The sequence below is a fragment of the Erithacus rubecula genome (genome assembly GCF_903797595.1).
Source record: "Erithacus rubecula genome assembly, chromosome: 9".
Taxonomy (NCBI): domain Eukaryota; kingdom Metazoa; phylum Chordata; class Aves; order Passeriformes; family Muscicapidae; genus Erithacus; species Erithacus rubecula.
This window is the reverse complement of record NC_136660.1, coordinates 15,167,925-15,191,868: the sequence shown is the minus strand read 5'-3', so window position 1 is coordinate 15,191,868 and position 23,944 is coordinate 15,167,925. Positions and strand designations below refer to the sequence as shown.

At 44.6% G+C, this 23,944-nt stretch overlaps 1 protein-coding gene across 1 annotated transcript in view; it reads right to left on the bottom strand.

Moving 5' to 3' along the window:
- Nucleotides 1-217: 217 nt before the first annotated feature.
- The window catches only part of SYNPO2L (synaptopodin 2 like), a 33,770-nt gene continuing 10,043 nt past the window's right edge, over nt 218-23,944 (bottom strand). Inside the window, exons 2-4 of the mRNA XM_079312803.1 lie at nt 22,331-22,482; nt 19,215-19,891; nt 218-4,278 (exon numbers count right to left, since the gene is read on the bottom strand). Of these exons, the coding sequence (XP_079168929.1) occupies nt 1,937-4,278; nt 19,215-19,891; nt 22,331-22,482 (3,171 nt within the window). The 3' untranslated portion in view covers nt 218-1,936. The remainder of the gene's footprint in view (nt 4,279-19,214; nt 19,892-22,330; nt 22,483-23,944) is intronic.

Below are 23,944 nucleotides of genomic sequence, written 5' to 3'. Positions count from 1 at the left end.
GCAGATTGTGTGTTACTTCTCCTTTTCTCTCATTCTCTTCCTTCCAAGCATGTCCAGGATCAGAGGTGCTAGCTAGGTTTTCCAGCCTTCTTTTTCTTCATAGGAGAGCACACATGAAAAATCTCCAGGTGCTCACAAAAAGACATTCAAGCCTCCAAGAAAAAGTAGAGCTATCATGAAAAAGCTACATAACATAAGCTCCTGCTGTGCAGAGAAAGTCTAATGGAAGGGAGACTTGTCTCAAGGACAGAGGGCTATGAGACCCTCATTCTGCCTCCTGTACACATTCCTAAGGGGTTTAGCAAAAGTCTGGGCGACCCTGACCCAGAAAGAGGTGGCAAACCCCTTCTCTGCAGCTGGAACATCTGCTGTGTTTGGAGCCAGTGTTCCAGGCGCAATGCTTTCTTGATGGACTTGTGGGATCACACTGGAAAAGTGGCTGATGGCAAAGGAGGACCACAAGCAGAAAGTAAATAGCTGGGGGATGTGTAAACCAGTGTATAGATGGCATGCACACACACATGCACAATCCCTATTAATATGATGAATTCTGCCTTTCTTCCTGTATGCCTGTAGTGCAGGGATTAAGTTGGAGGCTAGCCTGGGATATTCAAGGAATACCCAGCACTGTTTCCACAGCATCACCAACAAACTGAACTCTGTATATGTGTGTGAGTGCAGATCCTCTGGGATTCTCAGAGCACTTCAGTTTTTATCAAATAGCCCCCACAATAACACCTAAGTCATTTCATATGAAGTTTTACTTGTGACTTTCTGTTTTCCTGACCTCCACTTCTATGCTGAGAATGTCTCTAAAAGTTCTTCGTTTTCCCCTCATCACAAAGCTTTTATCAAATTTTGTATCGTGACCCATTTCTAACCTAGCCTCACTTCTGTCCTAAACTAAACAAAGAGATCATGTACAAATGCATATTCAGTCCTGCTTCATTTTAAAGCAACTATACCTTCTCCCATGCGATCCACCTTTCTACTTACAGCATCCATATCCTGTTCAGTGGGACTGATACTGCAGGGCCTTTCTTTGTGCCAACCAGACAGTACCCAAGCTTAGCTTTGACTTTGTGTATCCTCAGAGATGGATACTTCCTTCTGCAATTCCCACAGCTAGTGATAGCCCCATCAAAGCCTCTCTTTAGCAAACTATTTCCAGACCTGATAGTAGCATTTAGTACCAGCTAGGATGATTCTCCCTTTTACCCCCAGCCCTGGTGTCTGGAGGAACAGGCACACATGGCCACTCTAGGGTGCAGGGCACACTGCCCATGTGTGCATGGGCAAACACCATTGTTCACTCTGCTTTTTTGCCTTCTTTCCCATGCTCCCACAGAGGGAAGTCTGGGAGAAATGTCCCAGGTCCCCAGTGTCCTTTGACTCCCTGCTGAGTGCTGCTGTGTGCATGTGTGTGTGTGCACACAAGTGAACATGTACAGACTGGGAGGATCAGAGAAGATCTAATGGGAAAGCTGGGGCTTCTGTTCTGTAATCCCACCTCTCACCCTTTCTTCCTGGAAAGCTCTTGCCTCCTAGTTTCCTTCCGTGCAGGGGTGACTCCAAAGCACTTGGGAAAGGAAAACTAGTGCTTCACGTGTGTCTGCATGTGAGATAACCTCTGCCATTCAACCCCTCTGAAGGTGGGTTTTGCTGCTATGTACAAGTTCTCAGTCTTTGTGTACCACACACGTGCCCTCTTGCACATTCTTCCTCCTGCTTTAGCCACAGCCAGTAAGCCTTTCCATGAAGTATCCCATCTGAGACCAAGGGGAGGCTGGAGAAGGGGATGATGCAGAAGGGCAGTAATTTTTGGAGGGTTTTTTCTTCATTTTGTGCCACTCATCCCAAAGTACTGAGCTGACATGAAAGGCAAAACAAGCGCTAGCTCTGCGGGGCCACGGACAGGATGGGAGGGGTGCCTGCCTCAGTGATGGCCAAAACTTGGCCTCCACACATTGGCCTGCATGCCTGTTCTTGCTGCAGAGAATTTGGGCCTGGCCACCTGAAACCGAGAGGCAGAGGCTGAGTTTGGAGGAGGTCCCTGCCCCACCTGCCCAGGCTCTGGGGAGCTCGGATATGGCTTAGGGGAGGGACTGAGCTCCACCTGGAAGGGTGCTGGTGTAGCAGGGGCAGAAGAGGCCATTTCTGTTCTCCACAATGGCTCATCCAGCGTGGTGGCTGAGCGGGGCACAAGCACAGTGGGTGCCAGGCTGCTGGAAGCCGGCATGGGAGCTGGAGTGGAGAAGCGACGAATCTCCTGGGTCTTGGCTATTTTCACAGGGACCTGCTTGGCTGCCACAAAGGATGAGCTAGCCTGTGGGGTTGGCTGACCAGGAGTAGTCTGAGTGCTGGGGCTTGGGGGATCCCCAAAACAGAACATAGCTGACTTTAATTGATAGGGCTGGTGGCGCATTATATCAATGACCTTGATCCCTGATTTCTGGCCAGGTGCCTTTTTCACTTTGCTCTCTGCTTTGCTAGCCTGAGATTTGCTGGCTGCCAGGGGATAGAAAGGGGAATGCATTGGATTGTAAGCTATTGGAGGGGGAGCCCGGATGTTGGGTGAATATTTCCAGCATGAGGGCAGAGAAGGGGATGGAGAGGGGGTCCTGGGCTTGTACTCTGGCTTTGGTGTTGTTTCTACCACAAATTTGTCCATGCGGCTCTGGCGTTTGGCAAAGAGCTCTGCCCCCTTGCCTTTAAGCTGAGGCATGTCCTGGGCCCCATTTACCAATCCAGCATCTTGCTGAGGCTTGGGGGCCACTGGAGGTGGAGTCTTGAACTTGCGGCCCGAGGACTGCATGAAGTTGCAGGCCTCAGCACCCAGGCTGAGGAAGTCCTCCTCAGGCCCAGACTCAAAACCTGCCCCAGGGTGGTCACCTTTGTCACCTTTTGGCTTCTCATCCAGGTTCTGCACCAGGGACAGGAGCTCAGGGTTGGGTGAATTCTTCTTCTCCTCAATCTTACTGAACATGGGTTTCTTGTTGCCCCGCCGGCGAGCCTCCTGCAGGATGCCTGTGCGGGGAGCTGGCACAGCAATCCTCTGCTCCCTGGAGGTTAAGGGCTCCGAAGGAGGTCGTGGTGTTGCTGGAGTGATGGCAGGAGAAGGCTGCTTTGGCACAGGGGAACTGCTTCTCATGTGCTGTGATGGTGCTGGAGTAATATACAATGAAGAAGAGGCTGTTCCAGGGACTCGTGGCTGGGATGCTGCAGAGGCCATATCCCCTCCTGGCTTTGAGGGAGTTGACAGAAAGATAGAGGCAGTGGATGTCCGGGCAGTGTTGGCAGAAGGCTTGATCTCTGGAGTGCTTCCTCCCGCTTTTGGCTGTGACTCCAGTGGTGATGTTGCTCTTCCTGGTGCAGGAATATACAGAGATGTGGAGGAGCTGACTGGACCACGCTGTGTTGGCACTGGTGCATTGGCAGTTGCTCCTGGAACCAGAGGTGAGAAAGGGGGAACCACTGTGCTTTGCCCACTCAGATTTTCAGTGGGCTTTTTGGGTGCAGATGGCCTAAAGATGACGGAGGATGTTGCTGGACGTTGGCCAGAAAAGCCCGGAGTAAAGGGCCGTGCAGACCTGTTGAACATGCTTGTTGAACTTGCAGAGAAGGGGTCAGGGGTGCTTGGGGGAGGTGGGAAGAAGGTGGGGCTGGGGGCAGTCAGGAGCTGAGTGGGGACAGTGGCTGGCTGCTTGCTGGGCACTTGCACACCTTCCAGGTGGATGCTGAGGGGCACGTTGTCTGCCTTCTCTGGCACAGGCATATCTCCGTTCAGTGTGCCCTGCTTTGGCTGGGCAGCTGGGGCAGCCTCTGGACTCTTCTGCACTGGTGTTTTCTCAACTGTGTACTTCCCAGCCCGTTCCCTCTGCTGCTCGAATAAGCGTGCTCCTTTACCCGAGGCCTCACTCAAACCCTTTTGCTTCTCTTCCTTCTGTTCAGAGTCAGATTTGGACTTTTCAATATCTAGGTAAGTGTTGTCCCAGTCTGAGTGATTAGTTAGGCTTCGGGCATCAGAGAAACCTTCCTCATCAAATTCAGATTCACTAGTTGGAAAAACTCCGTCTTCCTCTTCGTAGGAGCGGTCTTCATCAACACTGCCAAAGCTTACCAATGTATACTTCTTAGCCCTCTGCCTGCGTTTCTTAAACATCAGCACCCCCTTGGAGTGGGGGTTGGGTGCATCTGTCAGCAGGGAGGCAATGGTTCTGCACTTAGTTTTGGCTTCTTTCACGTTCTTCTCCTGGATGCTTTCGTGGCGGTGGAGCTCTGAAAGAGACAGAAAGAGGGAGTCTCAGAGATCAGAAAAGATTGGATGGGCAAAGGTGGACAGTAAAGTGGCTATAGGTGTTCTAGTGCACATAAGAGGAAACACACTCCTTGCCCTTCCTTTTCATTCCACTTTTGCTGATGATAATGTTTTTGTAAACTGTTGGTAGAAAATCAGGAGCAGTTTTTACCTGCAAACACAATAGATCTTAATGCAGGTGTGGGGAGGGAACTCCTCCCACTCTGATGGCTGGTCTAGTTTCCTCATCAGACCTGGGATTTCCTATTTCTGAAGCATGTGGCTAAGAGTCCCTGACATTTTTACAGTGCTTGCCCTTGCCTGCAGAAATTTTTACCATTTATTTATCACCCTGAAGGTGGAGCCCTGCTTTCTGTAGTTGCTTCTCCTACCATATAGAGGATTGCATGTGTGCAAAAGGAGAGGTGCTCTGCAGACACAGCAGGGCTGCTCCTGATCTGAGCCCTGCAATGTAAGCTACAGTCAGTGTTGTGCAGCAGCATTGTATGTAGGGCTGTTTGCTGCTCTGCAGCCCTGCCACTGCAGGAGGCAAAGGAAGCATGATTTCATCCTTGCTGCAGTCCCTTCCCTGTGCCCCATGCCTGGCAAGGAAGAAGAGTGCTTGCTCCTGAGCAAGAATCCCATATCCCAACTGATCAGCCAGACCAGAAGGAAATCCACTGAAGTAGATTTGATTGGAAAAGACAACACCTGTTGGGACACTGGCATGAAACTGTGGGATAATAATTTTACACCTGCTCTGTGGTCAGTAAAGCCCTGGGGAGGTACATTGTGGCCACTGTGTGCAGGGAAAGCAGGTGGTGAACAAGATTCAATAGTAAAACCAAACTTGTCTGCCCTTAGGAAAGTATAGACATGCCTGTCTATACAACATCACTGTTGAAGTGATAGAAGTCAGCACTAACCTTGCACAGAAAAAAAGCCCCACATACCTAAACCACAGAGTAATCTGTGATGTCTTTCATTTCATCCTTTTCCATTGTCTTTTTTCCAGCATGATAGTACAGATGAAACAAGCATTCACTACAGGTGTCTAAGAATTTGTCAAAAAAGCCCACCTTGTCCAGTCCTGACATTCCCAAGAGAGATATAATAAATTATGCTGTGCTGAAGGGAGAGGAGAGGAGAGGAGAGGAGAGGAGAGGAGAGGAGAGGAGAGGAGAGGAGAGGAGAGGAGAGGAGAGGAGAGGAGAGGAGAGGAGAGGAGAGGAGAGGAGAGGAGAGGAGAGGAGAGGAGAGGAGAGGAGAGGAGAGGAGAGGAGAGGAGAGGAGAGGAGAGGAGAGGAGAGGAGAGGAGAGGAGAGGAGAGGAGAGGAGAGGAGAGGAGCAAGGCAGTGCTGAGGGATGGGATTAGCTCAAGAGATGATGGAACCTGCTCAGTCCTTTCAGGATCTCACTTCCAGTCATTTTATCACAAAACATTCATTCAATGTGAACCAGTTATGTGTCAAAGTCACCTGCAGTGAGGGACAGGGAGCTTAGTTAAGAAGTTTTACTAGTTTTCCTGAGGGCTGCAGTCTCCCAAAACCTTTCTACAATACACAGTTCAGGCAAGTATCATCATTCCATGCTGCATCAGTGTAACCACAGCAGAAAGAGCTTCCCTCTCCCACCCCATGCTGAAAATAAAGTGTTGATTTGCAAAGCAGTCATCCTTCCAGGAAGCTCTCAAAGTTTGCAACCATTCCATTGCACATGCTGCTGCTTTGGGATTTCAGCAAGGGGACTTCTGTGCTTTGAGATCACTTCACATGGATGCACAGTCCATTCCTCTCCTTTGCACCCAATATAGAAATAGAAAAATCAATGCTGAAATGGCTCATTATTTGTACTTGCATTTGCAAACTGAAGGCTCTTAGCAAAATTTTCATTACAGAATGGCTCCACCTTGCTGAACTAAGACTGAAGTAGTGTCCAGGTTTCTGTGTAGATTTGATGATTTTCAGGGCAGTTCCAGACTTGCCCTCAAAGACCTGCTCTCTGTGATGGAAACAAACTACAGTCCCTGAAGGTCTGCTCACTTCATTTACAGATCTGCTTGCCTGTGTGTCTAGGGGTTGTTGGCAATGGAGAAAAATAAGGGAAGTCACTACAAACAACCTTGCTACAAGCTACTACACCTCAGCTGGTGGTACTTTGCTTCTAAACTTAGAAGGAGAAAGAGCAGCACCACAGAATCTTAGTCAAGTGCAGAAAAGGTAAACTCTGGCCTGAGTGACTCACAGGAGGATTTATAGCATGAGAAGCTAACAGATAGGGAGTGACACCATTCAAAGTGATGTTTGCACAGTCATTTCTGACAGCAGACTACCACAGAAGTGCCAACTCTAAAGTCTGAGCTAGCAAATACTAGCAAATACTGCCAGAGAAAATGTAACAGAAGATCTTGGCTTTAACTGTAGTCCTGGCTCAGCATTAGGATCCACGTACAATTTTCCTAGAAAGTTGCTCTGAACTGTTTTGTGCTCTGAAAGAGCTGGCAAACAGGGCCCTCTGGGACCTGCTTCTCACCTCCCTCTTCTCTTTTTCCCACCGTTCTCCTCATCAAAGGCTAAAGCACACAACTAATTACACCAGTCCTCCCAATAGAAAAATGGTCATGCTATTCAAGTTACAATCTTCCACAACATTTTAATAAAAAAATAGGAAGAGAAATCTTCCTAAGATGACTTATAGAAAATAAAGAGCAAGAATGAAATCAGAATAGGCAAAAGAATAGAGTAAGGAGAGTAGACTAAAAAAAAGGAGAGGAAAAGAAAAAAGGAAGAAAGGAAGAGGAGAGAAGAGGAGAAGAGAGAAGAGAAGAGGAAGAGAAGAGAAGAGAAGAGAAGAGAAGAGAAGAGAAGAGAAGAGAAGAGAAGAGAAGAGAAGAGAAGAGAAGAGAAGAGAAGAGAAGAGAAGAGAAGAGAAGAGAAGAGAAGAGAAGAGAAGAGAAGAGAAGAGAAGAGAAGAGAAGAGGAAAAGAAAAGAAAAAAGAGAAAAGAAAAGAAAAAAGAGAAAAGAAAAGAAAAAAGAAAAGAAAAGAAAAGAAAAGAAAAGAAAAGAAAAGAAAAGAAAAGAAAAAGAAAAGAGAAAAGAAAAGAAAAGAAAAGAAAAGAAAAGAAAAGAAAAGAAAAGAAAAGAAAAGAAAAGAAAAGAAAAGAAAAGAAAAGAAAAGAAAAGAAAAAAGAAAAGAAAAGAGAAAAAGATATTTGTACCTGCATAAGGCTGATCCAAACTTGAGAAAGTAGAATCCAGACCTGGAGAACTGGGCATGTCACAAAGCCCGTTTAATTCACAACTCCCCATAAACAGAAAGAGAGACAATGAGAGAGGAGCAAAGCAGTCCCCTTCTGGAGCAGAACCAAAACTCTGAGATGTCCAAGCTCTTTGCTATCAGTCACAAGCCTTTTAAAGCCTCTCTTTTGTCTCGTAGGCATTGCTGCTGAAAGCCATGAGGTCACTATGTCTATTTTTGCCTTCATAGCTTCATCACTGAGCAGTGTGATGGACATTGTCACCTGGCACTTAAACACCCTTCTTCTTTACCCCACCCTGTACTCCCTGTAAGAAGAAACTCCTCTTTTATGTTACGATAAGAAAATATACTCTATATTATCACAACTTCTGTGGTGCAAGCTTCAGGTTAGAAAAGTGCAAGTTTCAAGTTAGTGTTACCAATGCCTCAATATCCATCATTTCTATGCCAAAGAGCCCTTCAAAGAGATGAAACTAATACACAGTGCATGTCCAGCACAGAGAGGCAGAAGAAACCTCAACAGGAGGAAAATAACTTTCCTTGCCTGAAGCTCTCAGAGAGCACTCAGGTAAAAAGGAAGAAAAGAGAGAGCAGAGGCTTTTCTGTATATATCAATTTTCTTCCATGATTCAGACTTCTGTTGTGTACATGACTGAGGAACATTTGACAGAGAAGCATTAGGATCCTGGATGCCTGCAGTGAGGTTATTTAGCTGAATTAAAACACCAGAGGCTGTTATCTATACTGAAAGCGTGGCTGTGCCCAGGGAGGGTGACAGAGTGCTTGGAAACCAGGGAGTGGTGTTTTGGCAGCACCATTCAGAGCTCCAGAACTGGAGACTGAGAGGTGTTGAAAGAAGAGACACTGATAGTGAGGACTGTAGATGGGAAGGAAGGGAATAGATGGTGCTGGGAGTCTGCAAATCTCTGCAGTTGTGTCCTGTTCAGCATCTCCTCACACTCTGTCTTACTGCTCCTTTCTGTACTCGAGCAATAGCTCCTGCGAGACAATCCCAGAGCTGTGGCCAAGGGATGTGGCCAAGGAATCTCCCATGATTCTCCCTCCCAGCAGCCCCAGCCTTAGCAATTCTGTAGCCTTGGCAGACCATCTCCAATGTTAGAGAGTCTGGAAAAAGGAAGGTCTGACCATACATGCTGAAATCCAGCAGCCATCACTGCACACCAAGAAGACAACTTGCACAAGGCAACACTGCTGTACAGAGACCTGTCATGTCTCATAGAGAGGCTCCAAGAGCAAGAGCAATGGAAGTGATCCAGTCTCTTCTTTGATGAATATTTACATATATGGATACATGTATATATATCTCTCTCTTGGTTATATTGATACATATCATTGGAATGAAAATACAGCTCTCTCTCTCGTAAGAACATTCAAATGGAATAGATAAAGGAGTAAAAGGAAGGATTATAAAACTCTCATAAATTCTGTTGGTGTGGTGAATAATTTCTATAGAAAACTTTTTGTTAATTTCTAAAGCACTTACTTCATGTACATACTGAATTCTGTTGGAAAAAATCCACAAAAAGGAAAAATTTCTATTAAGCAAAGCCCATGAAGATTTTCCTCTTAACTAAGCTTCACTGAAGTGACATGATTTTTGTTACTAATTACAGTAAAGAGAGGTGTAAAAAGTATAAACCTTTTAAAGATCAGGCCTTATTAAAGAAAGCATTTTAATGTATGCCCAGGCAAGCTACTGAACAAGCAGGCTTACATGAAGTCAGATACTGTTCATGTTCTCTAGGAAACAATGGCAAATTTTATTACCAAGATCAAATCCTAGAAAAGCCATTACTATAAAAAATAAGGCACTCTGCTCCTTCCAGAGACAAAGAGCCTGTTCTGTGATGAAATGCTACTTGTCAATTGCTTTTTTCAGATGGCGTCACCTCAAATTCTGTTCTTCCAGCTATTTATGTTAGACAAAGTCATTTTTCCATGGCTAATGTTGCAAATATCTCAGTAAGTCATTAGAGGCTACAGATGTCCCATACTTGACATACCTGAAGTCCTTTTGAAATAAGATTTGGATGGGTTATATTGACCTTCTAAGTATTTCCCTGTTGAAATTTCAACCTTTAAAGCTTTGATCGGTATTTAAATTGCAAACAGTTAAGCAGAGGAGTATATATACTTTTACTTCAAAGTAAAGGTAAAACTCTTGGGATAGGAAATATTCGTCATTCTTGGATATTTGCACATTTCCATCACATAACCTGTGCATAATATAAAACACAGATATGGCTTCAGCTCCAATTTAGGATGCTACAGACAAATGTACAATCCTACTCAAGTCTGCAACACTTAGCATGTATCTGAGGTTAAATAGTTAAAATACTTGTCAAACCAGTGTTTCTTCTTAAATGGCTAGTGATTTTAAGTATGCCAGTGAGACACTGCCCCACTGCAAACTCCTGTTTTCGAAAAACAGAAAAAAATAGGCTTTTCAGAAGGTGTGTTAACAGCCCAGGGTAAAAAACATGCTCAGTCATTTTGTAGATTTTTGACTATTCATAGTCATAGTGCTATTGGAGAGCTCTGTTAGGCAGAGAGAAACAATACTGTGCATGGCTGCAATATCTTAGTTTCATGGTGTCCTGATGGAGGCTTGAAAAAAAAAATCTCTCAGCTGAGTGACAGTTTGCCTTTTTTCCTGAGCTGGATGGAAAAGTGTCCTCAGTGCAAAAGGTAGCACACATGGCCAGTTTTTCTGTGCTGACAGCTCACACCTGGGCCCTGGATATTCCCTACATAGTCTTCTTCCAAAGGAGAACTTTCTTTTGCAAGGACAATACCTGTTGAATGCACTAGTGAATCTGTCTTTTGAAGTTTTAGCCAATTTCCTATGAAAAGTTTATGCAGTCAATACTGCATGTCTTTGGATCTTTACCCATTTCATGCTAATAGCTTTTGAGTCCATTTGCTAATTTTAAGAGTCTGAAATCACAAAGATACTATGTTCCTACAAGTTTGCATGGAAATAGGAGGAGAGAGACCCCGCCATAGGAAGTGAGAAGCCTGAGTGCAGTCTTTATTAGGCATCAAAAATTGAAGAACACACACACACTTCTCATTTTGAATGTGAGAGACAGACATCAGACAGATTTGCATTTACTAGACATGAGAGACTAAGATATCAAATGCAAAATAAAAATTAAAAGGATGCCAGGATCTGCTAATTCTGCTGCTTACAAAATTGCTTGATGTCTGACAGCAGGATACCATTGATTGATCATGTCTTTGTCTTTCAGTCTATCCAACATCTACTCCAGTAATACAGACAAGTATATGCTCACCATCTCACTATGTGGACTTCATTAATCCTCTAGCACTGCCATATAGTGTTATTAACCAGTTGATTTTAGTCCTTTTCTGCAACTATTCAAGCTCCTGCTACATTAAAAATTCTAGCCTTTCATGAGACAACTGTATACTTTCCATGTGTTATGTCATCTGCCAATTAATACCTATAATAATTAATACACAGCAATCTCCATTGAATCCCCAGGACAGCCATTGAAAATGGTATTATTGCTATTTCCTGTTCCAGCTTGCTTGGTGCAACACCCAAGAGAAACAATCCACAATTAGAAAGCCTATAAAGCATGAATTAGCATCTAAAAAAGCAGGTAGGAAGACAATAGTGGTGTACCTGGTAACACTTCTGAGCTCCTCAGTCCAGGTAAGCCCCCTCCCTCCCCTGTGTTCCCCACACACCTGGGTTTCACTAGGAAGAAAAACCAGAGAAAAGCAGCAAGGTGTCTCAGCTAGGTTCCAGATCTGAATATCAGCAGCTTTGGGGCTGTGGTGTGCCCCACAGTACATGCTGCTTGGTCCGTCTAGATGCAGCCAGAGGATAAGATCCACTGATAGAAGAGAAGAGGGTTGGGATTTTTTATCATCTGTCTCCTTGCCAGTCAAATAACATTGAGGTGGAGAGGAACTTTGATTGACGTTAGTGTTCAAAGCTCCGTGGGTGAAAATATAGAGGTAGTCCTGTTAGATTCAGGAGCCCAGTGAAACACTACTACCAACTTAGCCAGTTAGCTCATCTGACATCATGAACCATTAATAGGTATGTCTTCTCTTCTATTCTTAGCCAATTGTGCAGTCACCTTACGGTACTTCTATCTCATCCATATTTCTCTCCTTGGAAAAGTCATGTGGAACTCTATCAGGTGTCTTATAGAATCCAATATATACTGTGTTCACATTATTCCTTCAGCCATAAAGTCTTATCTTACTGAGCAGGTCAAAGATTCTTTTTACTTTTTATTAGTCCATGTTGATTTTACTTTTCTTTTTTTTTTTTTTTTCTGCAAATATGCACAAAAAAACTACTTCATGAACCTAATTGAAGCTAATTTTTTTTTCTTGTTGTCAGAGCCTATGTCTACTAGAAGGGTATATTCTTGGTCTTTTTCCCTGAGACCCTTTTCATTGTTCCAAGGTACTTGGCAAGGACTGAGGACCATTCTGATACAAGTTTCATTAAATACTTACATTTGACCTCTACACCAAAGCTGACTCAGCCTTGTCCTTTCAGTATAGTCAGTATATCAAGATATGCTGAATCTACTCACTACTTTCTGCAAAGAGTAAGATTCTTAGTTAATATAAGTGGCAGATACTGATGACAGTAAAGCTTTACACATTTCCCAATAAACTGATATCCCTTCCTATGATGGGTTTAAATGAAACTGAAGAACAGTTTGCCAGAATGACAGCTTTCTCCTTCCTAGCTATAATTTTCTCTCACTTCTCTTGAGTAATGGCTGTTGTTTAATCACTCCTAGTCAAAGTCCTTTTATGCCTCACCCTTTAATGCCTCTCCCTGTCCATCACTTTCACTTTGTCTCAAAACAATTTTAGTGTTGTCCCTGAGCGATTTGTCCCTACCTTGTCAGCAACCTTCTCCCGTATCCCTTTCAGAACTGATGGAAACAGCTGGACAGGGAAAAGGATTCCTGTTGTCTGTTTGCATTACAATTTCTTTCAACTCAGATCTCAAAACACTGTAATCTAAAACTATCAGCTTGGTTAAGATAGTCTGTGAAGTTGTATGTGTAGCTGTTTCATGTGTGATCATTGTTTTAATCACCTTTGTGATATGAACTATTGGCAAATTTTTCGTTTAATACCATTGTTCCCCATCAGCCTTACACATCCTAAGTCAGAGTAAAAGTGCATGTGCAAAGCCAGGTTATGGTAACTTAACATAGGGGATAACATAGTCTGAAAAATCACTAACTGGGGCTCTGCAAGGACCATGGAAGTGTCAGCTTGGAAGTGAACTCTGACACTGCTTCACCAGCAGCAGGATGATGAATGACCTCTGATCACATCTGAGGAACTGTGACCCAGAGTCAGAGTCCTGTGCTGACAATAATAACATTAATGTAATATCTGAATAACTGACAGTTTTAAAAACAATTCTTCAAATGATATATAGTAGAAGTACTAGGACAAGTGAGAGTATATACCTTTTTATTTCAGGGATCACATAGTTTTTCTCCTTATATCATCAAATGCTAAAGATCTTTTCCCTCCCAGAGAATATTATCTGCAGCTAGATTTATCTTGAGCTAACATGTTCAGCTAAATCCGTGTCTCTTTCAGGCTCTGGATCAGCAGGATTGCAGTGAGGTACAAAGGTGGAGCACAACACATCTCTATCAGCCTTACTTCCAGTACTGCAACCCACAACATCCTCACTGAAATTCTAGACAAGAGTCATGCCTGAGGGAATGATGCTGGAGGTCTCCAGTGAGAATACCTGGGAAAAATGGCAAATTACTTGTGACAATTATGAGATGACTCAAGAAAGAATGAAAAATTTATCCACACTAGCCAAGACACACAACAATAGTTTATAATCTGGCTTCTGGCCCATTAATATATCAGCCTAAAATATCACTTCTACTTTCCACAGAAGGACATAAACTGAAGGAATAAGATCAAATATCATACTCAAGCCTAAAGGTGGAGAAAGAGGGTTCTAGATGCCTGGTGTTTATCTCACTGTAGTCTTTAATAAAGGCCTTCCAAGTCGCAGAGAATTCAAAGATGAATGTTATTAAGTGGGGTTTCTTAAACAAATACATACAACTAGACTGCTGCTGCAGTGTATGGAAACTGATTTCCCAAGCAGAAGTGATTTCCAGTTTCATGCGTGCTGAAATGAGATTAGTCTCTCCATCTATGATTCAACCATGGAAGTTGTCCTTGTTTTCTGAATGGCTGGTTGCCCATTGAGTGGCAAGGGCCAAGGGTGATTCCACATGGCTTCACACTACTAGGAACAGACTTCTGTAAGATTAATAGTTCAGGCAATTAATTTTAATCTCCTGGTCTAAGCAGAATGCTTTTCTTTTTTACTTTAAGGCATGTAGGATGTAGTAGTAGTAGTAGGCTACTATCCTAAACCTATTGGTCTCCTAGACTGCAGTGAATGACAAAAGCAGTAAGTTAGTCTAACAGTCACATAACTGTGATCATTACTTACAACTGTCAAACCTGAAAGGCAAATAGAAAATGTGGAGCAATAACTTCAAACTGCCATTCAGATACTTAATCTTGTTCACAGCCCCTGTGGCCTACACCAGTTTTAACAGGCTGAGAGATGGCTTGCTGCACTCTCCCTCTCTGCAGAGAAATGTGACTGCAGTCACTCTTAGAAGAGGTCATCTCTATGACCTGGCAATGAATAGGCCACTTATTTATAAGCATCCTATCTTTTCAAGTGATGCTGCTGTACATCCGCTTTAAACAAGAAGGATTTCCTTTTCTGATATGGAATGTACTAACTTTGATGACTCTGCACAGGCAGCTAGGCCCATATAAAGCAGAGGAGGAAATTTCCCCACCCAGTTTTCCCTTGCTTCCTCTACCATACATGGAAAGGCTCTTGAATCTTAGGAACTAAAAATAGCCCAGCAGATAAGTTTAAATTAAGATATTTTAAAACACTTCTTGCACTGACACAGTGTGCTGGCAAGTTAGGAATAGACTGCTGTCCTGGTATGTCTATCCTATTTCCAGTTGTGAGAAAAGCTAAGCCTTTTGTCCTGTGAGATTATTTAGGATGGGGGTGAAAATACAGTGTACCTCAGAGAGCACAGGTGGCTGAGAAGAAGCAACCCTGGCTACAGATGGATCCCAAGTCTCTGAAGATGGTATGAGAAGGACATTGTGGAACTTATGAGGAACCAAAAAACCTCACTTGCAATTACTTGTGACAACTGTAGTCTGATTCTCCCTGCCACATGCTCCTGCTTTCTGCTAACCTCCCAAAACTGATTTAGATTTTTAAATTTGTATTTTCTGTCTATCTTCCTTTTCTTCTGAACTGTGCAAGTTGCACATAAATCATCTCAAGAAGGGACTTAGCTTGTCCCTTTACAGTGATGACAAACTGAGTGCCTAAAGATCCCTAGTTTCCCCAGGGATTCATCACCTCTCAAAAAAGAGCAATTTACATTTTTAGTGGGAAGGAAACATATTCACACTTTTATTTCAACAGATTAGGCAAAATACCAGCTGTTCACAAACATGACTGTTTGATAGTTTATTTAAAATATAGCAGAGTCCCTGTTTGCTGGCTGCTCTCTTACCCCATTGACCCAAGCACCAGGGTGCATTAAAGCCACTGGGTAGTGCTGCAGACCGAAGTTTTTTACCTGTAGGGCAAGTTCCCCTGCATTTGGGTGATTTGTGGCTCCCCACAGTGCCCCAGCAGTCTGCACCAGTAATGCTCTGAGTGAGTTTTAAGCAGGCAAATCCAAGTCATGTGTTCTGTGGAGAACTGGGATGATGGGCATGCTTATCCCACAGGTTGAACAAAAAAGAGCCAATACTAATGTGCAAATAGAGCACAAACTTTGGAAGGAGAGAGGCCCAAACTTCATTGCAGGGGCTGTTGGCTCTCTACGGAGCTCTAAGACCTTGTCTTTGCTGGGGAAGAAAAAGCACAGCCCAGCAACTGATGACATGCAGGACATCATAAAATGGAACCATCAGCTGCTGCCACTTGTTGATCTTGGGCTGTTGGTACTTGCCACCACACTGTTCTGCTCCTAGAGCCAAAGCCTTGCTTAGTGTAAACAAGGGAGCTCCTTTTGCTCCCAAGTTACTGTGATGCAAAGCAGCTGTCAAACAGCAGCATCACCTCCAGCAATTACCACCTGATTTATATTCTTTAAGAAACAGCAGGGAAAGTAGTTATACTTCCCAGGTGTTGGTAGAGCTACTGCAAAAAAATACATACACTGCAGAAATGTTCATCAGATGAAAATTAAGAGAAAATGCCTCAGTAACAAGCAGAACATAAAGACTGATCACCCATGCTGGTACAACTAGGAAGGATGGTGAGGGAATATGGAAAACACTTCCTCATTTTATTGATGATCTTGAGGACAATATACAGTCAGCACAGATCAGATTTTCTACCATCAGAAACAAACGAAAATCATACAGGAAAGGGGAGACAGGGGAGGTGAGTCCACTTGCCTATGATCTGGAAAGCTCAGAGCTCTGGAGCACACACAATGAGCACACACAAAAGCTCTAGAGATAGGAAGTAAAGAACAAAGCTACCTAAAACCCAAGAGCTGATAGCAGTAGCCGTGTTACTGAGATCCTTGCAGGGCAATGGAGCAGTGAAGAATGTCAGTTGCTACTCTTGGTGGTGTGCAAAAGAATTATTATGTATCTGTTCTTTTTCTGAGATTTCAGTTATTCATGTAGAAGTCTTATGTTTCTAAATACTCATCTAGAAATAACATACCAGTAATTCTGTTTGCTGGGACAAGTGGGAAAGGGAGACAGTCTCTGGAGCTTAAAAATTACAGTGAAAAGTTAGAAAGAATTAAAACAAAGGACAAGAGAAATACCCCGAAAATTGAAGTAAGCATCGGAGCGGACATGACAAAGTACTACATTCTAGGAAGAAAGGATAAGGAACCATCTGGGTAACAGTTCCAACAAAACAAAAAGCAATTTTTTCACATTCTTATGGTGCAGTGGTGGGAGCTGAAGAAGGCTGTGGCAAGGCAAGAAGAGTGTGTTAGCAGATGCACTGGGAATATATTTAGATAGTGCTTCAAAAGGCAGCCATCTGCTTAGGTATTCACAATGGCCCTTAAATGTCCCCTGCCTATATATCAACACTTAGGCTCTCACAACTGATAGTCCAGGTCACTCCCTGGAGCTAACTCAGATTTTAAAACCCTGCCTAACTTCTGAACCATGATTTCACATTATGTTTAGTAAAACCCAGGAGTGTGTGTGTCCCAGAGTAGGCTACTGTGCTGTGGATATTGATAAGGCAAAGGAACAGATGCTGCTGCCTCCATAGGAGCCTAGAGCAGCTGTAGGAGCTGGAGCAATGCTAGTCCAGACATCCTCACCAAGGATGCACCTTTCTGACAAGAGATGCTCTACCATGTCCTGCCATGCCAGTCCATAGCTTCTCTGCAAGCAGCCTCCCATGGAGCCAGTGCAGCTCAGCAGTTCCCCATTCTCCAGCTGTGTTTATACCTGTGTTTATTCCAGGTATAGGTGTTCTTTAGCCCTGTTCACCACTTAATGAACATCTTCCACTCCTCTTCCTTATTTGCTTCCTTCACTCACAGTCACTGGCTGCTGAACTGGACTTTTATTTTAATGGCTGCTGTGCTCCAGCATGATCTGGATGTAGAATTTTGCCTTCTCATTTACTGACAAGATCCCTAATGCAAGAAAAGACCATGTGAGTGAGTTACCATCCCTGGCAGAGTAACTCCTACAGAAGGACATCCATGGCCAAACCAAAAAGAGGGTAAGCAGTGATGGAGTAACAGGAGAATAAAATATTACCTCAGTCTGCAGTGCTTCTGGGAACCCTAACTCCAGCTGGCAATATTGTTGCATCATCTCCCACCATGGGATATTATCTTGCCATCAGAAATGCTCTAAATTAAATACATAGCTTTTCTGGGATCCCTCTGTACTGATGCTGTCCATGGAAATAAGCCTTGATGTAAAGCAGTTGCTCTTCTACTGCTAGTACTATCAGGTGGCAGGGAGCAGCTGAACATGCCTTTCTCAACATTCACCTCATGCTTGTACATTATTCAAAGGGGGAAAAAATAGCTTCATCTTTAGAGAGATTGAAATTGCTGATTTCTTTCCTGTACTAAGGAAAATAAAAGCTAAAGACTAGGAAGAAGTAGAGCAAGTCATCAGGTCAGGTGCACTGCCCAGCAGAGCAAGACATAAGGGGCCCAACTGAGCCTCCAATCTTAATACTGGAAAGAACAGTAGGACAGTGTCTTGTCTGAAGGAAGCACCTAGGCTTGAAAGTTACCTCTATTATAGAACTCCTTAGGCAGAACAGGAAAAGAGAAAAGAGAGGTTTAATAATTGCCTTGCAGCATTATCTGTCCTGGGTAAAATATCTAGCATTTGAAGCAGAGGATCAGAAGTTGGAATCTCCATGTTTTCTTTTTGATTCAGTCTAGTTAACTTTTCTATGTCTTTGTTTTCTATTCTGCCACTTTTTTAAAAGTCACTTTTTTTAAAATCAGCTTTATTTCCAGACTCAGAGAAATGTAAAGTAGTCAGTTATACTACATACTGAGGTCCATATATGAAAATAAGTTTATCATTACCTTCTTTTTAATATTACTAGATAGATCACAACTTTGTTCTGCCCTCATGTTTAGTCTTGAAATACTCCATGTGTAGCAGAATCCAGGAAAGATATTCACAATTAAGGTCACTTCAGGCCCATCACCCATATACTACACTACATTTTTCAGTACTTTATTCCACATGGAAAGGTCTTGACTATCAGGGATGGCACTACAAGGAAGTGTCTCAGGAGCTGGTTTACCATCTCCTGCCTGTTCTTGCTGGCAACCCCCCACTGCCAACACCTAAAAAATTTTAAATTCTACCTGAACTCGCCAGCTGCTGCCAGACATGGGCATCCTTGCTGAAGTGAGTACTTGCAGGAAAAGTTGATATAGAAGAGTCCCTCTCTGAGCTGGACAGGGTGAGGGAAATAAATCAGTTAATGACAAGACTCTTTTGCAGCTATGCTGTCTGCAAATTTTCACTCATCAACCTTAATTGTGTAATACTGCATGCCTCTGTGTCCATGGAGAGCTGAACTGAACAGAGGGCTCCTTGGGAGCCTCTTGAAATGAGTGTTCTGTGCTTAACACACAGGTAGCTAAGGAACAAACTGAGCTGCCATAAGACCTCTGGAAAGCCAGGGAAATTTAACCTTCAAGTTCTTTCCTGACACCTTCATGTCACCTGAGTCTTCCTACCCCGAAGTGTTGAAGAAACCAATGGCACCCATCTTTTTCCAGCACACAGAGGTACTAGTGCACATCTGGTTGAATGGCTGCAGCCTCTGTGAGTAACTCCCATACCCCTGACCCCAGGCCCTTTCTCTTATCTGTTTCTTAGGATGTCTTGGGTGAGGTAGACTCCAGTGCTGCAGCATTGGTCTCTGCAGGTTTGATTTTACTGGCGCTCCTTTGTAACCTAGAGGAACTAACCCACCTGACATTTGCAGGAATCAGGCTTCTGGAAGGAGAATCCAGCACAAGGAAAAGGCATGAGTGAATGGCAGATTAGAGGACTTACTGGCCTGCTTGGCTTTCTCTGTATAGGTGGTGGTTAGGTCTTCATCAATGGGATGTTCCACTGGCCCCACCATGGGGATGAGATGGCGTTCCGCTCGGATAGCCTTGGTGGCATGGGGCAGGAGCATTGCCTCTGGAGAAGGCTCTCGTCCCTCAGCCGACGGTGGCCGCAGCTGTCCCTCGCTGTCTGAGAATGGAGTTTCAGTGCGACTGCCAGGCAGGCAGACAATCTCCCTCTTGGCCACCCCGCTGGAGCTGGCCGGCTCTGCGGCCCCCAGCGCGGCAGCCTCCGGCATGCTCTCGTAGCCGCTCTGCTCGGACAGGGACACCTCGTCCTGCGGGGCGTGCCCGCTGGTGGTGCTGTCAGGGGGCGAGCGCGGGCTCTTCTTGCGAGCCCGGCGGTGCTTCTCCTGCGCCACATTGTCAGCATCGCTGTCTGTCTCTCCATAGTACGCCTCGCTGTCCGGCGGGGACGTGAGGCTCTCCAGGTGCCTCTGTGCCCTCCATGGCTGTGAGGGCTGTGAGGGCTGTGAGGGCTGTGTGCTGGCTGGGGCCCCTGCTGGTTCAGAGCTGAGTAACTGTGCCGGGGGGCTGAGCAGGGATGGTGAAGAGAGCACTCTCTGCCCTGGAGAAGGGGAACGCTGCAGCCACGGGCCAGTCTGGTCCCCACCAACTATCCTGAGGGGAGAAGGAAAAGTGATGAGCGAGGTCTGGCTTGTGTAGCTCAATTAGGAGGAAATCCTGGCATGAAAGAGGGCTATGGATTGGGGCAGTGTCACAGCTATTTTCCAGGTAGTACAGGCACCTTAATGTTGACACCAAGGATAGACTTGTCCCTGACATCAGCTACATACTCTCATTCTGCTTTTCTGCTTCACAGCTCTACAGAAACCAGGTGTTAAACACTCAAAAATCAGAATGCCCTAAAACCATAAAAAATCTACCAAGCTTAATCAGCTGCCCAGGCATTTCTCCTGGAGAGAGGAATTCCTGCATAGCAAGCATTCCCCAGGACAGTGAAACCTACCCTCAGCCTGCAGCTTGTCAGCAGAGACCGCCTGGTGCTCAGCTATCTCACTGCACTCCAGCTGCTCCTGCAGCTGAGACTGTCAGACCTGCAGATCCTGACACCCCTAAACTGCTTTAGTTCAGACTGGGCTCCCAAGAAGTCAGTGCTATTTATTTGCTCTGACCTCTACATGGGAGTAAATACAAATACTTAGGATATAAAGTCCCAAGTATTTTCTGGGGAAAGAACTATGGTACCTGATGGTAGGAGACCACTCTAATATTTCGCCTTCTCACTGGGGGATTGCTTCACAAGCTAACTATCAGTTCCTTGGTTTTAACAACCATATGCAGTCATGCTGGCCAGCCCAATGCATGGTGGCATTTGCCTTTGGCATAGACATAGCAATTTCAAGCCTCTAAGACATCTGGAAGGGTGACTGGAGTAGGTGCCAGGCAGACTGGGGCAGTCAACCCTACTGCTGCCTTCCAGAGGGAAAGAGAATTGGCTGTGCTGACAGAAAAAGAGCCCATTCTGTCTTCCCTCTCCTCAAGAGTGAGTCTGGATTCAATAGCAGTTTGACTCCAACCCACACATATGGAGCTGGGTACTTGTTCCTTCTCTGTCAGACTCACCAGGGCTTATAAGAGCCATAAAGAAGTCCTAGGTATTTGCCTTCTGAATATGCATACCATGAAGCCAGGCAGACAGCACTGCCCCTGTAAAGTGGTGGAACTCATAATTGGATCCCAATTCTAAACTGTGAAAATTTTATATTTATGTCAAATTCAAATTTTTATGGAAACTAAGGGTGTGAGAATTTCTCTGGAAATTCATTTTTAAATACTATTTACCATTATAAAATCTCACTGGGAAGCAACCTCAACATTCCACAAGCAAAACAGAACAGTCCCTCCTCTTCTTTAAACACTTGACCAGGTAACTGAGAAGCATAACTGCTTGTAAGCCAGTTTCTCTTGTTCTGTTCTGTCAGGCCAATATTTCTCCCTTCCTCTTTCTCTGAAACATACATACTCCAGAGTCATCCAGCTACCTCTCTTTTTTGAGCACGAATTATGGTGTTTTCTCTGGGAACACAAAGATGAAGTGGGAATAGACCTGATCAAGAAAGAAACATTTGATGATTTCTCCACTACTCCAAATGAAGCAAACTGATTACATTATTTCCAAACCATCCAGTTTTGGCTCTATCCAGAGGGCTGTGAGAAATCTGCCTTTGTCACTTTGTTAATTCAAAGTGTGCTGATTTTGACCGATTAGAATTTGTCCAGGCACCTGTTGGCTACAGATAGGCTCTGATGGTGTGAGATAAGGCCTTGGCAAGGGACCAGGAGCTATTCTGGACACCTTGTATAGAATTTACTCATCTGACTTAATCACAGCTAGGGTATAGAGTGTGCACATCAGAAGGCACAGAAGCCAGGGGGAAGATCCTATATGCTCAGGCTTTCCTTCTCTGAGCACTGCCCACCTCTGCTCCTGCTTTAGGGATGACAGCAACCAGTGTGGCTGTCCCCCCTCACTGCTCACAGTGCTGTCTGTCTTTTCAGGACTGTAGAAGATCACATCTCCCAGCCCCCTTCACCAGGGCCTGATTTTCTGAGGGTGACTTCTGTTTAGGCAGTAATGTGGACTAGTGAGGACCTCACAGCTTTGCTGCCTTCACCTTTATAGGATTATTCATTTATAGCTTGGGCTGCACCCAGCATGCGCTGACGCACTGGGCTGACTTGGCACAGAGAGGATGAGAAACATTACTGGGACTATTTTTTGTCCATAAATTTGAGCCCAATGCCCTGAACTAGAGACTGGCACAGATATTTCTTCCCATAAAAAGGAGGCTTAGCCACACACCTCTAATCTTTATGGGAGTCAGTATACAGACTGTTGGACAGGGCAAAACATTGAGATGTCCACATGTTAGCCATGTTAGGACATGGGTAAGTCCTCCTAGTACACCTTGCAGTATGGTAAAACCAAAGACTTCCTGCCTGCCTTGTTTCTGCTGGATGTGGACAGTTGCTGTTCTGAATGAAACCACCCTAGTACCTGCACTGTCACAGCACTGAGACTTGGGAGCAGGTTACCTTTTCACACGGATGTTGAGCGTGCCGTTGGAGGAATCGATGATCTGCATGGCATTAGCATGGGACAGGCCAGCACAGGACTTGCCATTGATAGATACTAGAACATCATTTTCCCACAGGCCTCCACGGCACGCTTTGCTTCTCTTTCGAATCTGAAAAAGCAGGAGAGAGGAGAAGGATGAAGGGAAGAACAACAGCTATTTAGTTCAGTTGCTTGTCCCTTGCTGACGCTTCTATTGCTCCATTCCTCACAGAATAAAATAAAGTCTAAGACTACTGTGTTGACAGAGTGGAGAACTAATCCTCTTGGATGAGCCCTGGCTGTGCCTTTTGGTCCCTGTATTCCTGTTAATTTCAAGAATCACTCTGCTGAGCATAGGCCTGACTTGATCACCAACCCTGTTCAAGTTCTTCAGTGCAGATGAAAGACTCGAGAATATCTACATGCTCTTTTCCTCTTGTTCCCTATCTCCTAAGTCGGTTAGGGAGTCTGTGTTTCACAGAGGGAACAGACTATGCCTGCACATGACTGTGTGTCCTTCTGCATGCCTCTACTGTACTTCCTTGGTATGATCCCTGACTCATGCAGAGCCTCTGCAAGTACCATCCTCAGGGAAGCTGATACTGGGGAGATGTGGCAGCTCGGAGGCATATTCTGTTGTTAAGCGTTCTTGCTCCAATGGCTTTGGTCAGTGTATTTCTGGACATCTGCATCAGGCCATATGGTGTCCTGTTACACAAGTGTAAACTTGGAATAAATCTTTAGCCTTAACAGGAGTTGTGCAAGATATGCATTGCCATATCTGAGAAGGGAATCAGTCACTGGTTCCAGATGAGCTCCTAGATCTGGCCTCTCATGGCCATCTTAAACCAAGTGTTTCCCTTTCATTCCATCATCCTTCAGTTAAACTTCTTACCAACTCAGCCTAGGCTTTCTGTAGGGCAAAAAAGCAAACCTAATGTGCACTCAGCCAAAAACCAGAGACCTCTTCCATACAGGAAAGCAATGGGGATAGTCTTGTAGGACATCTTGGCACCCATAATGTACTCACTTTGCACTTAAAAGAATAGCCAGATAAAATCACTGGGTCAGAGCAAGTCAGGACCAAGGTAGTATTACACTCTGTCTGTAGATTCTTCTAGAATATTTATTCAGATCTTGCAGTTAAGTGAAAGACAAATCAGGGCAGAGCTGCTTAACAGAGGGTACAGTGAACAGATAGATCAGATCCCTGCAAAGAAATACTTAACAGGGCACCTTCACCCATATCTCACAGCCTTGCTGCTTGACCCACCAGACTCATCTATAAATCATAATGGCAGCTTCAGGAAAGAGAAGTGAATGTGGAGGATTGCTGCTCCATCATTGTTCTTGCAGAACCAGCAGGGGAACAGAAAAGGAGAGAGCTGGAGCCCTAAGGAAATCCCATGGCATGACTGGCTGGTCTTAGGGCCCAGGCCCTCTGCATCCCTGGGGATGTGCCTTGGGCTTGACCCTGCAGCCTATGTTGAGCAGACAAGAGCAACACTCCTCCCAGGTCAGCCTGTCAGCAGGACTGAGAGGTCTTGGGAAAGAAGATGGAAAGAGGAGAGCTATGCTTCAAGTTGTTTTTG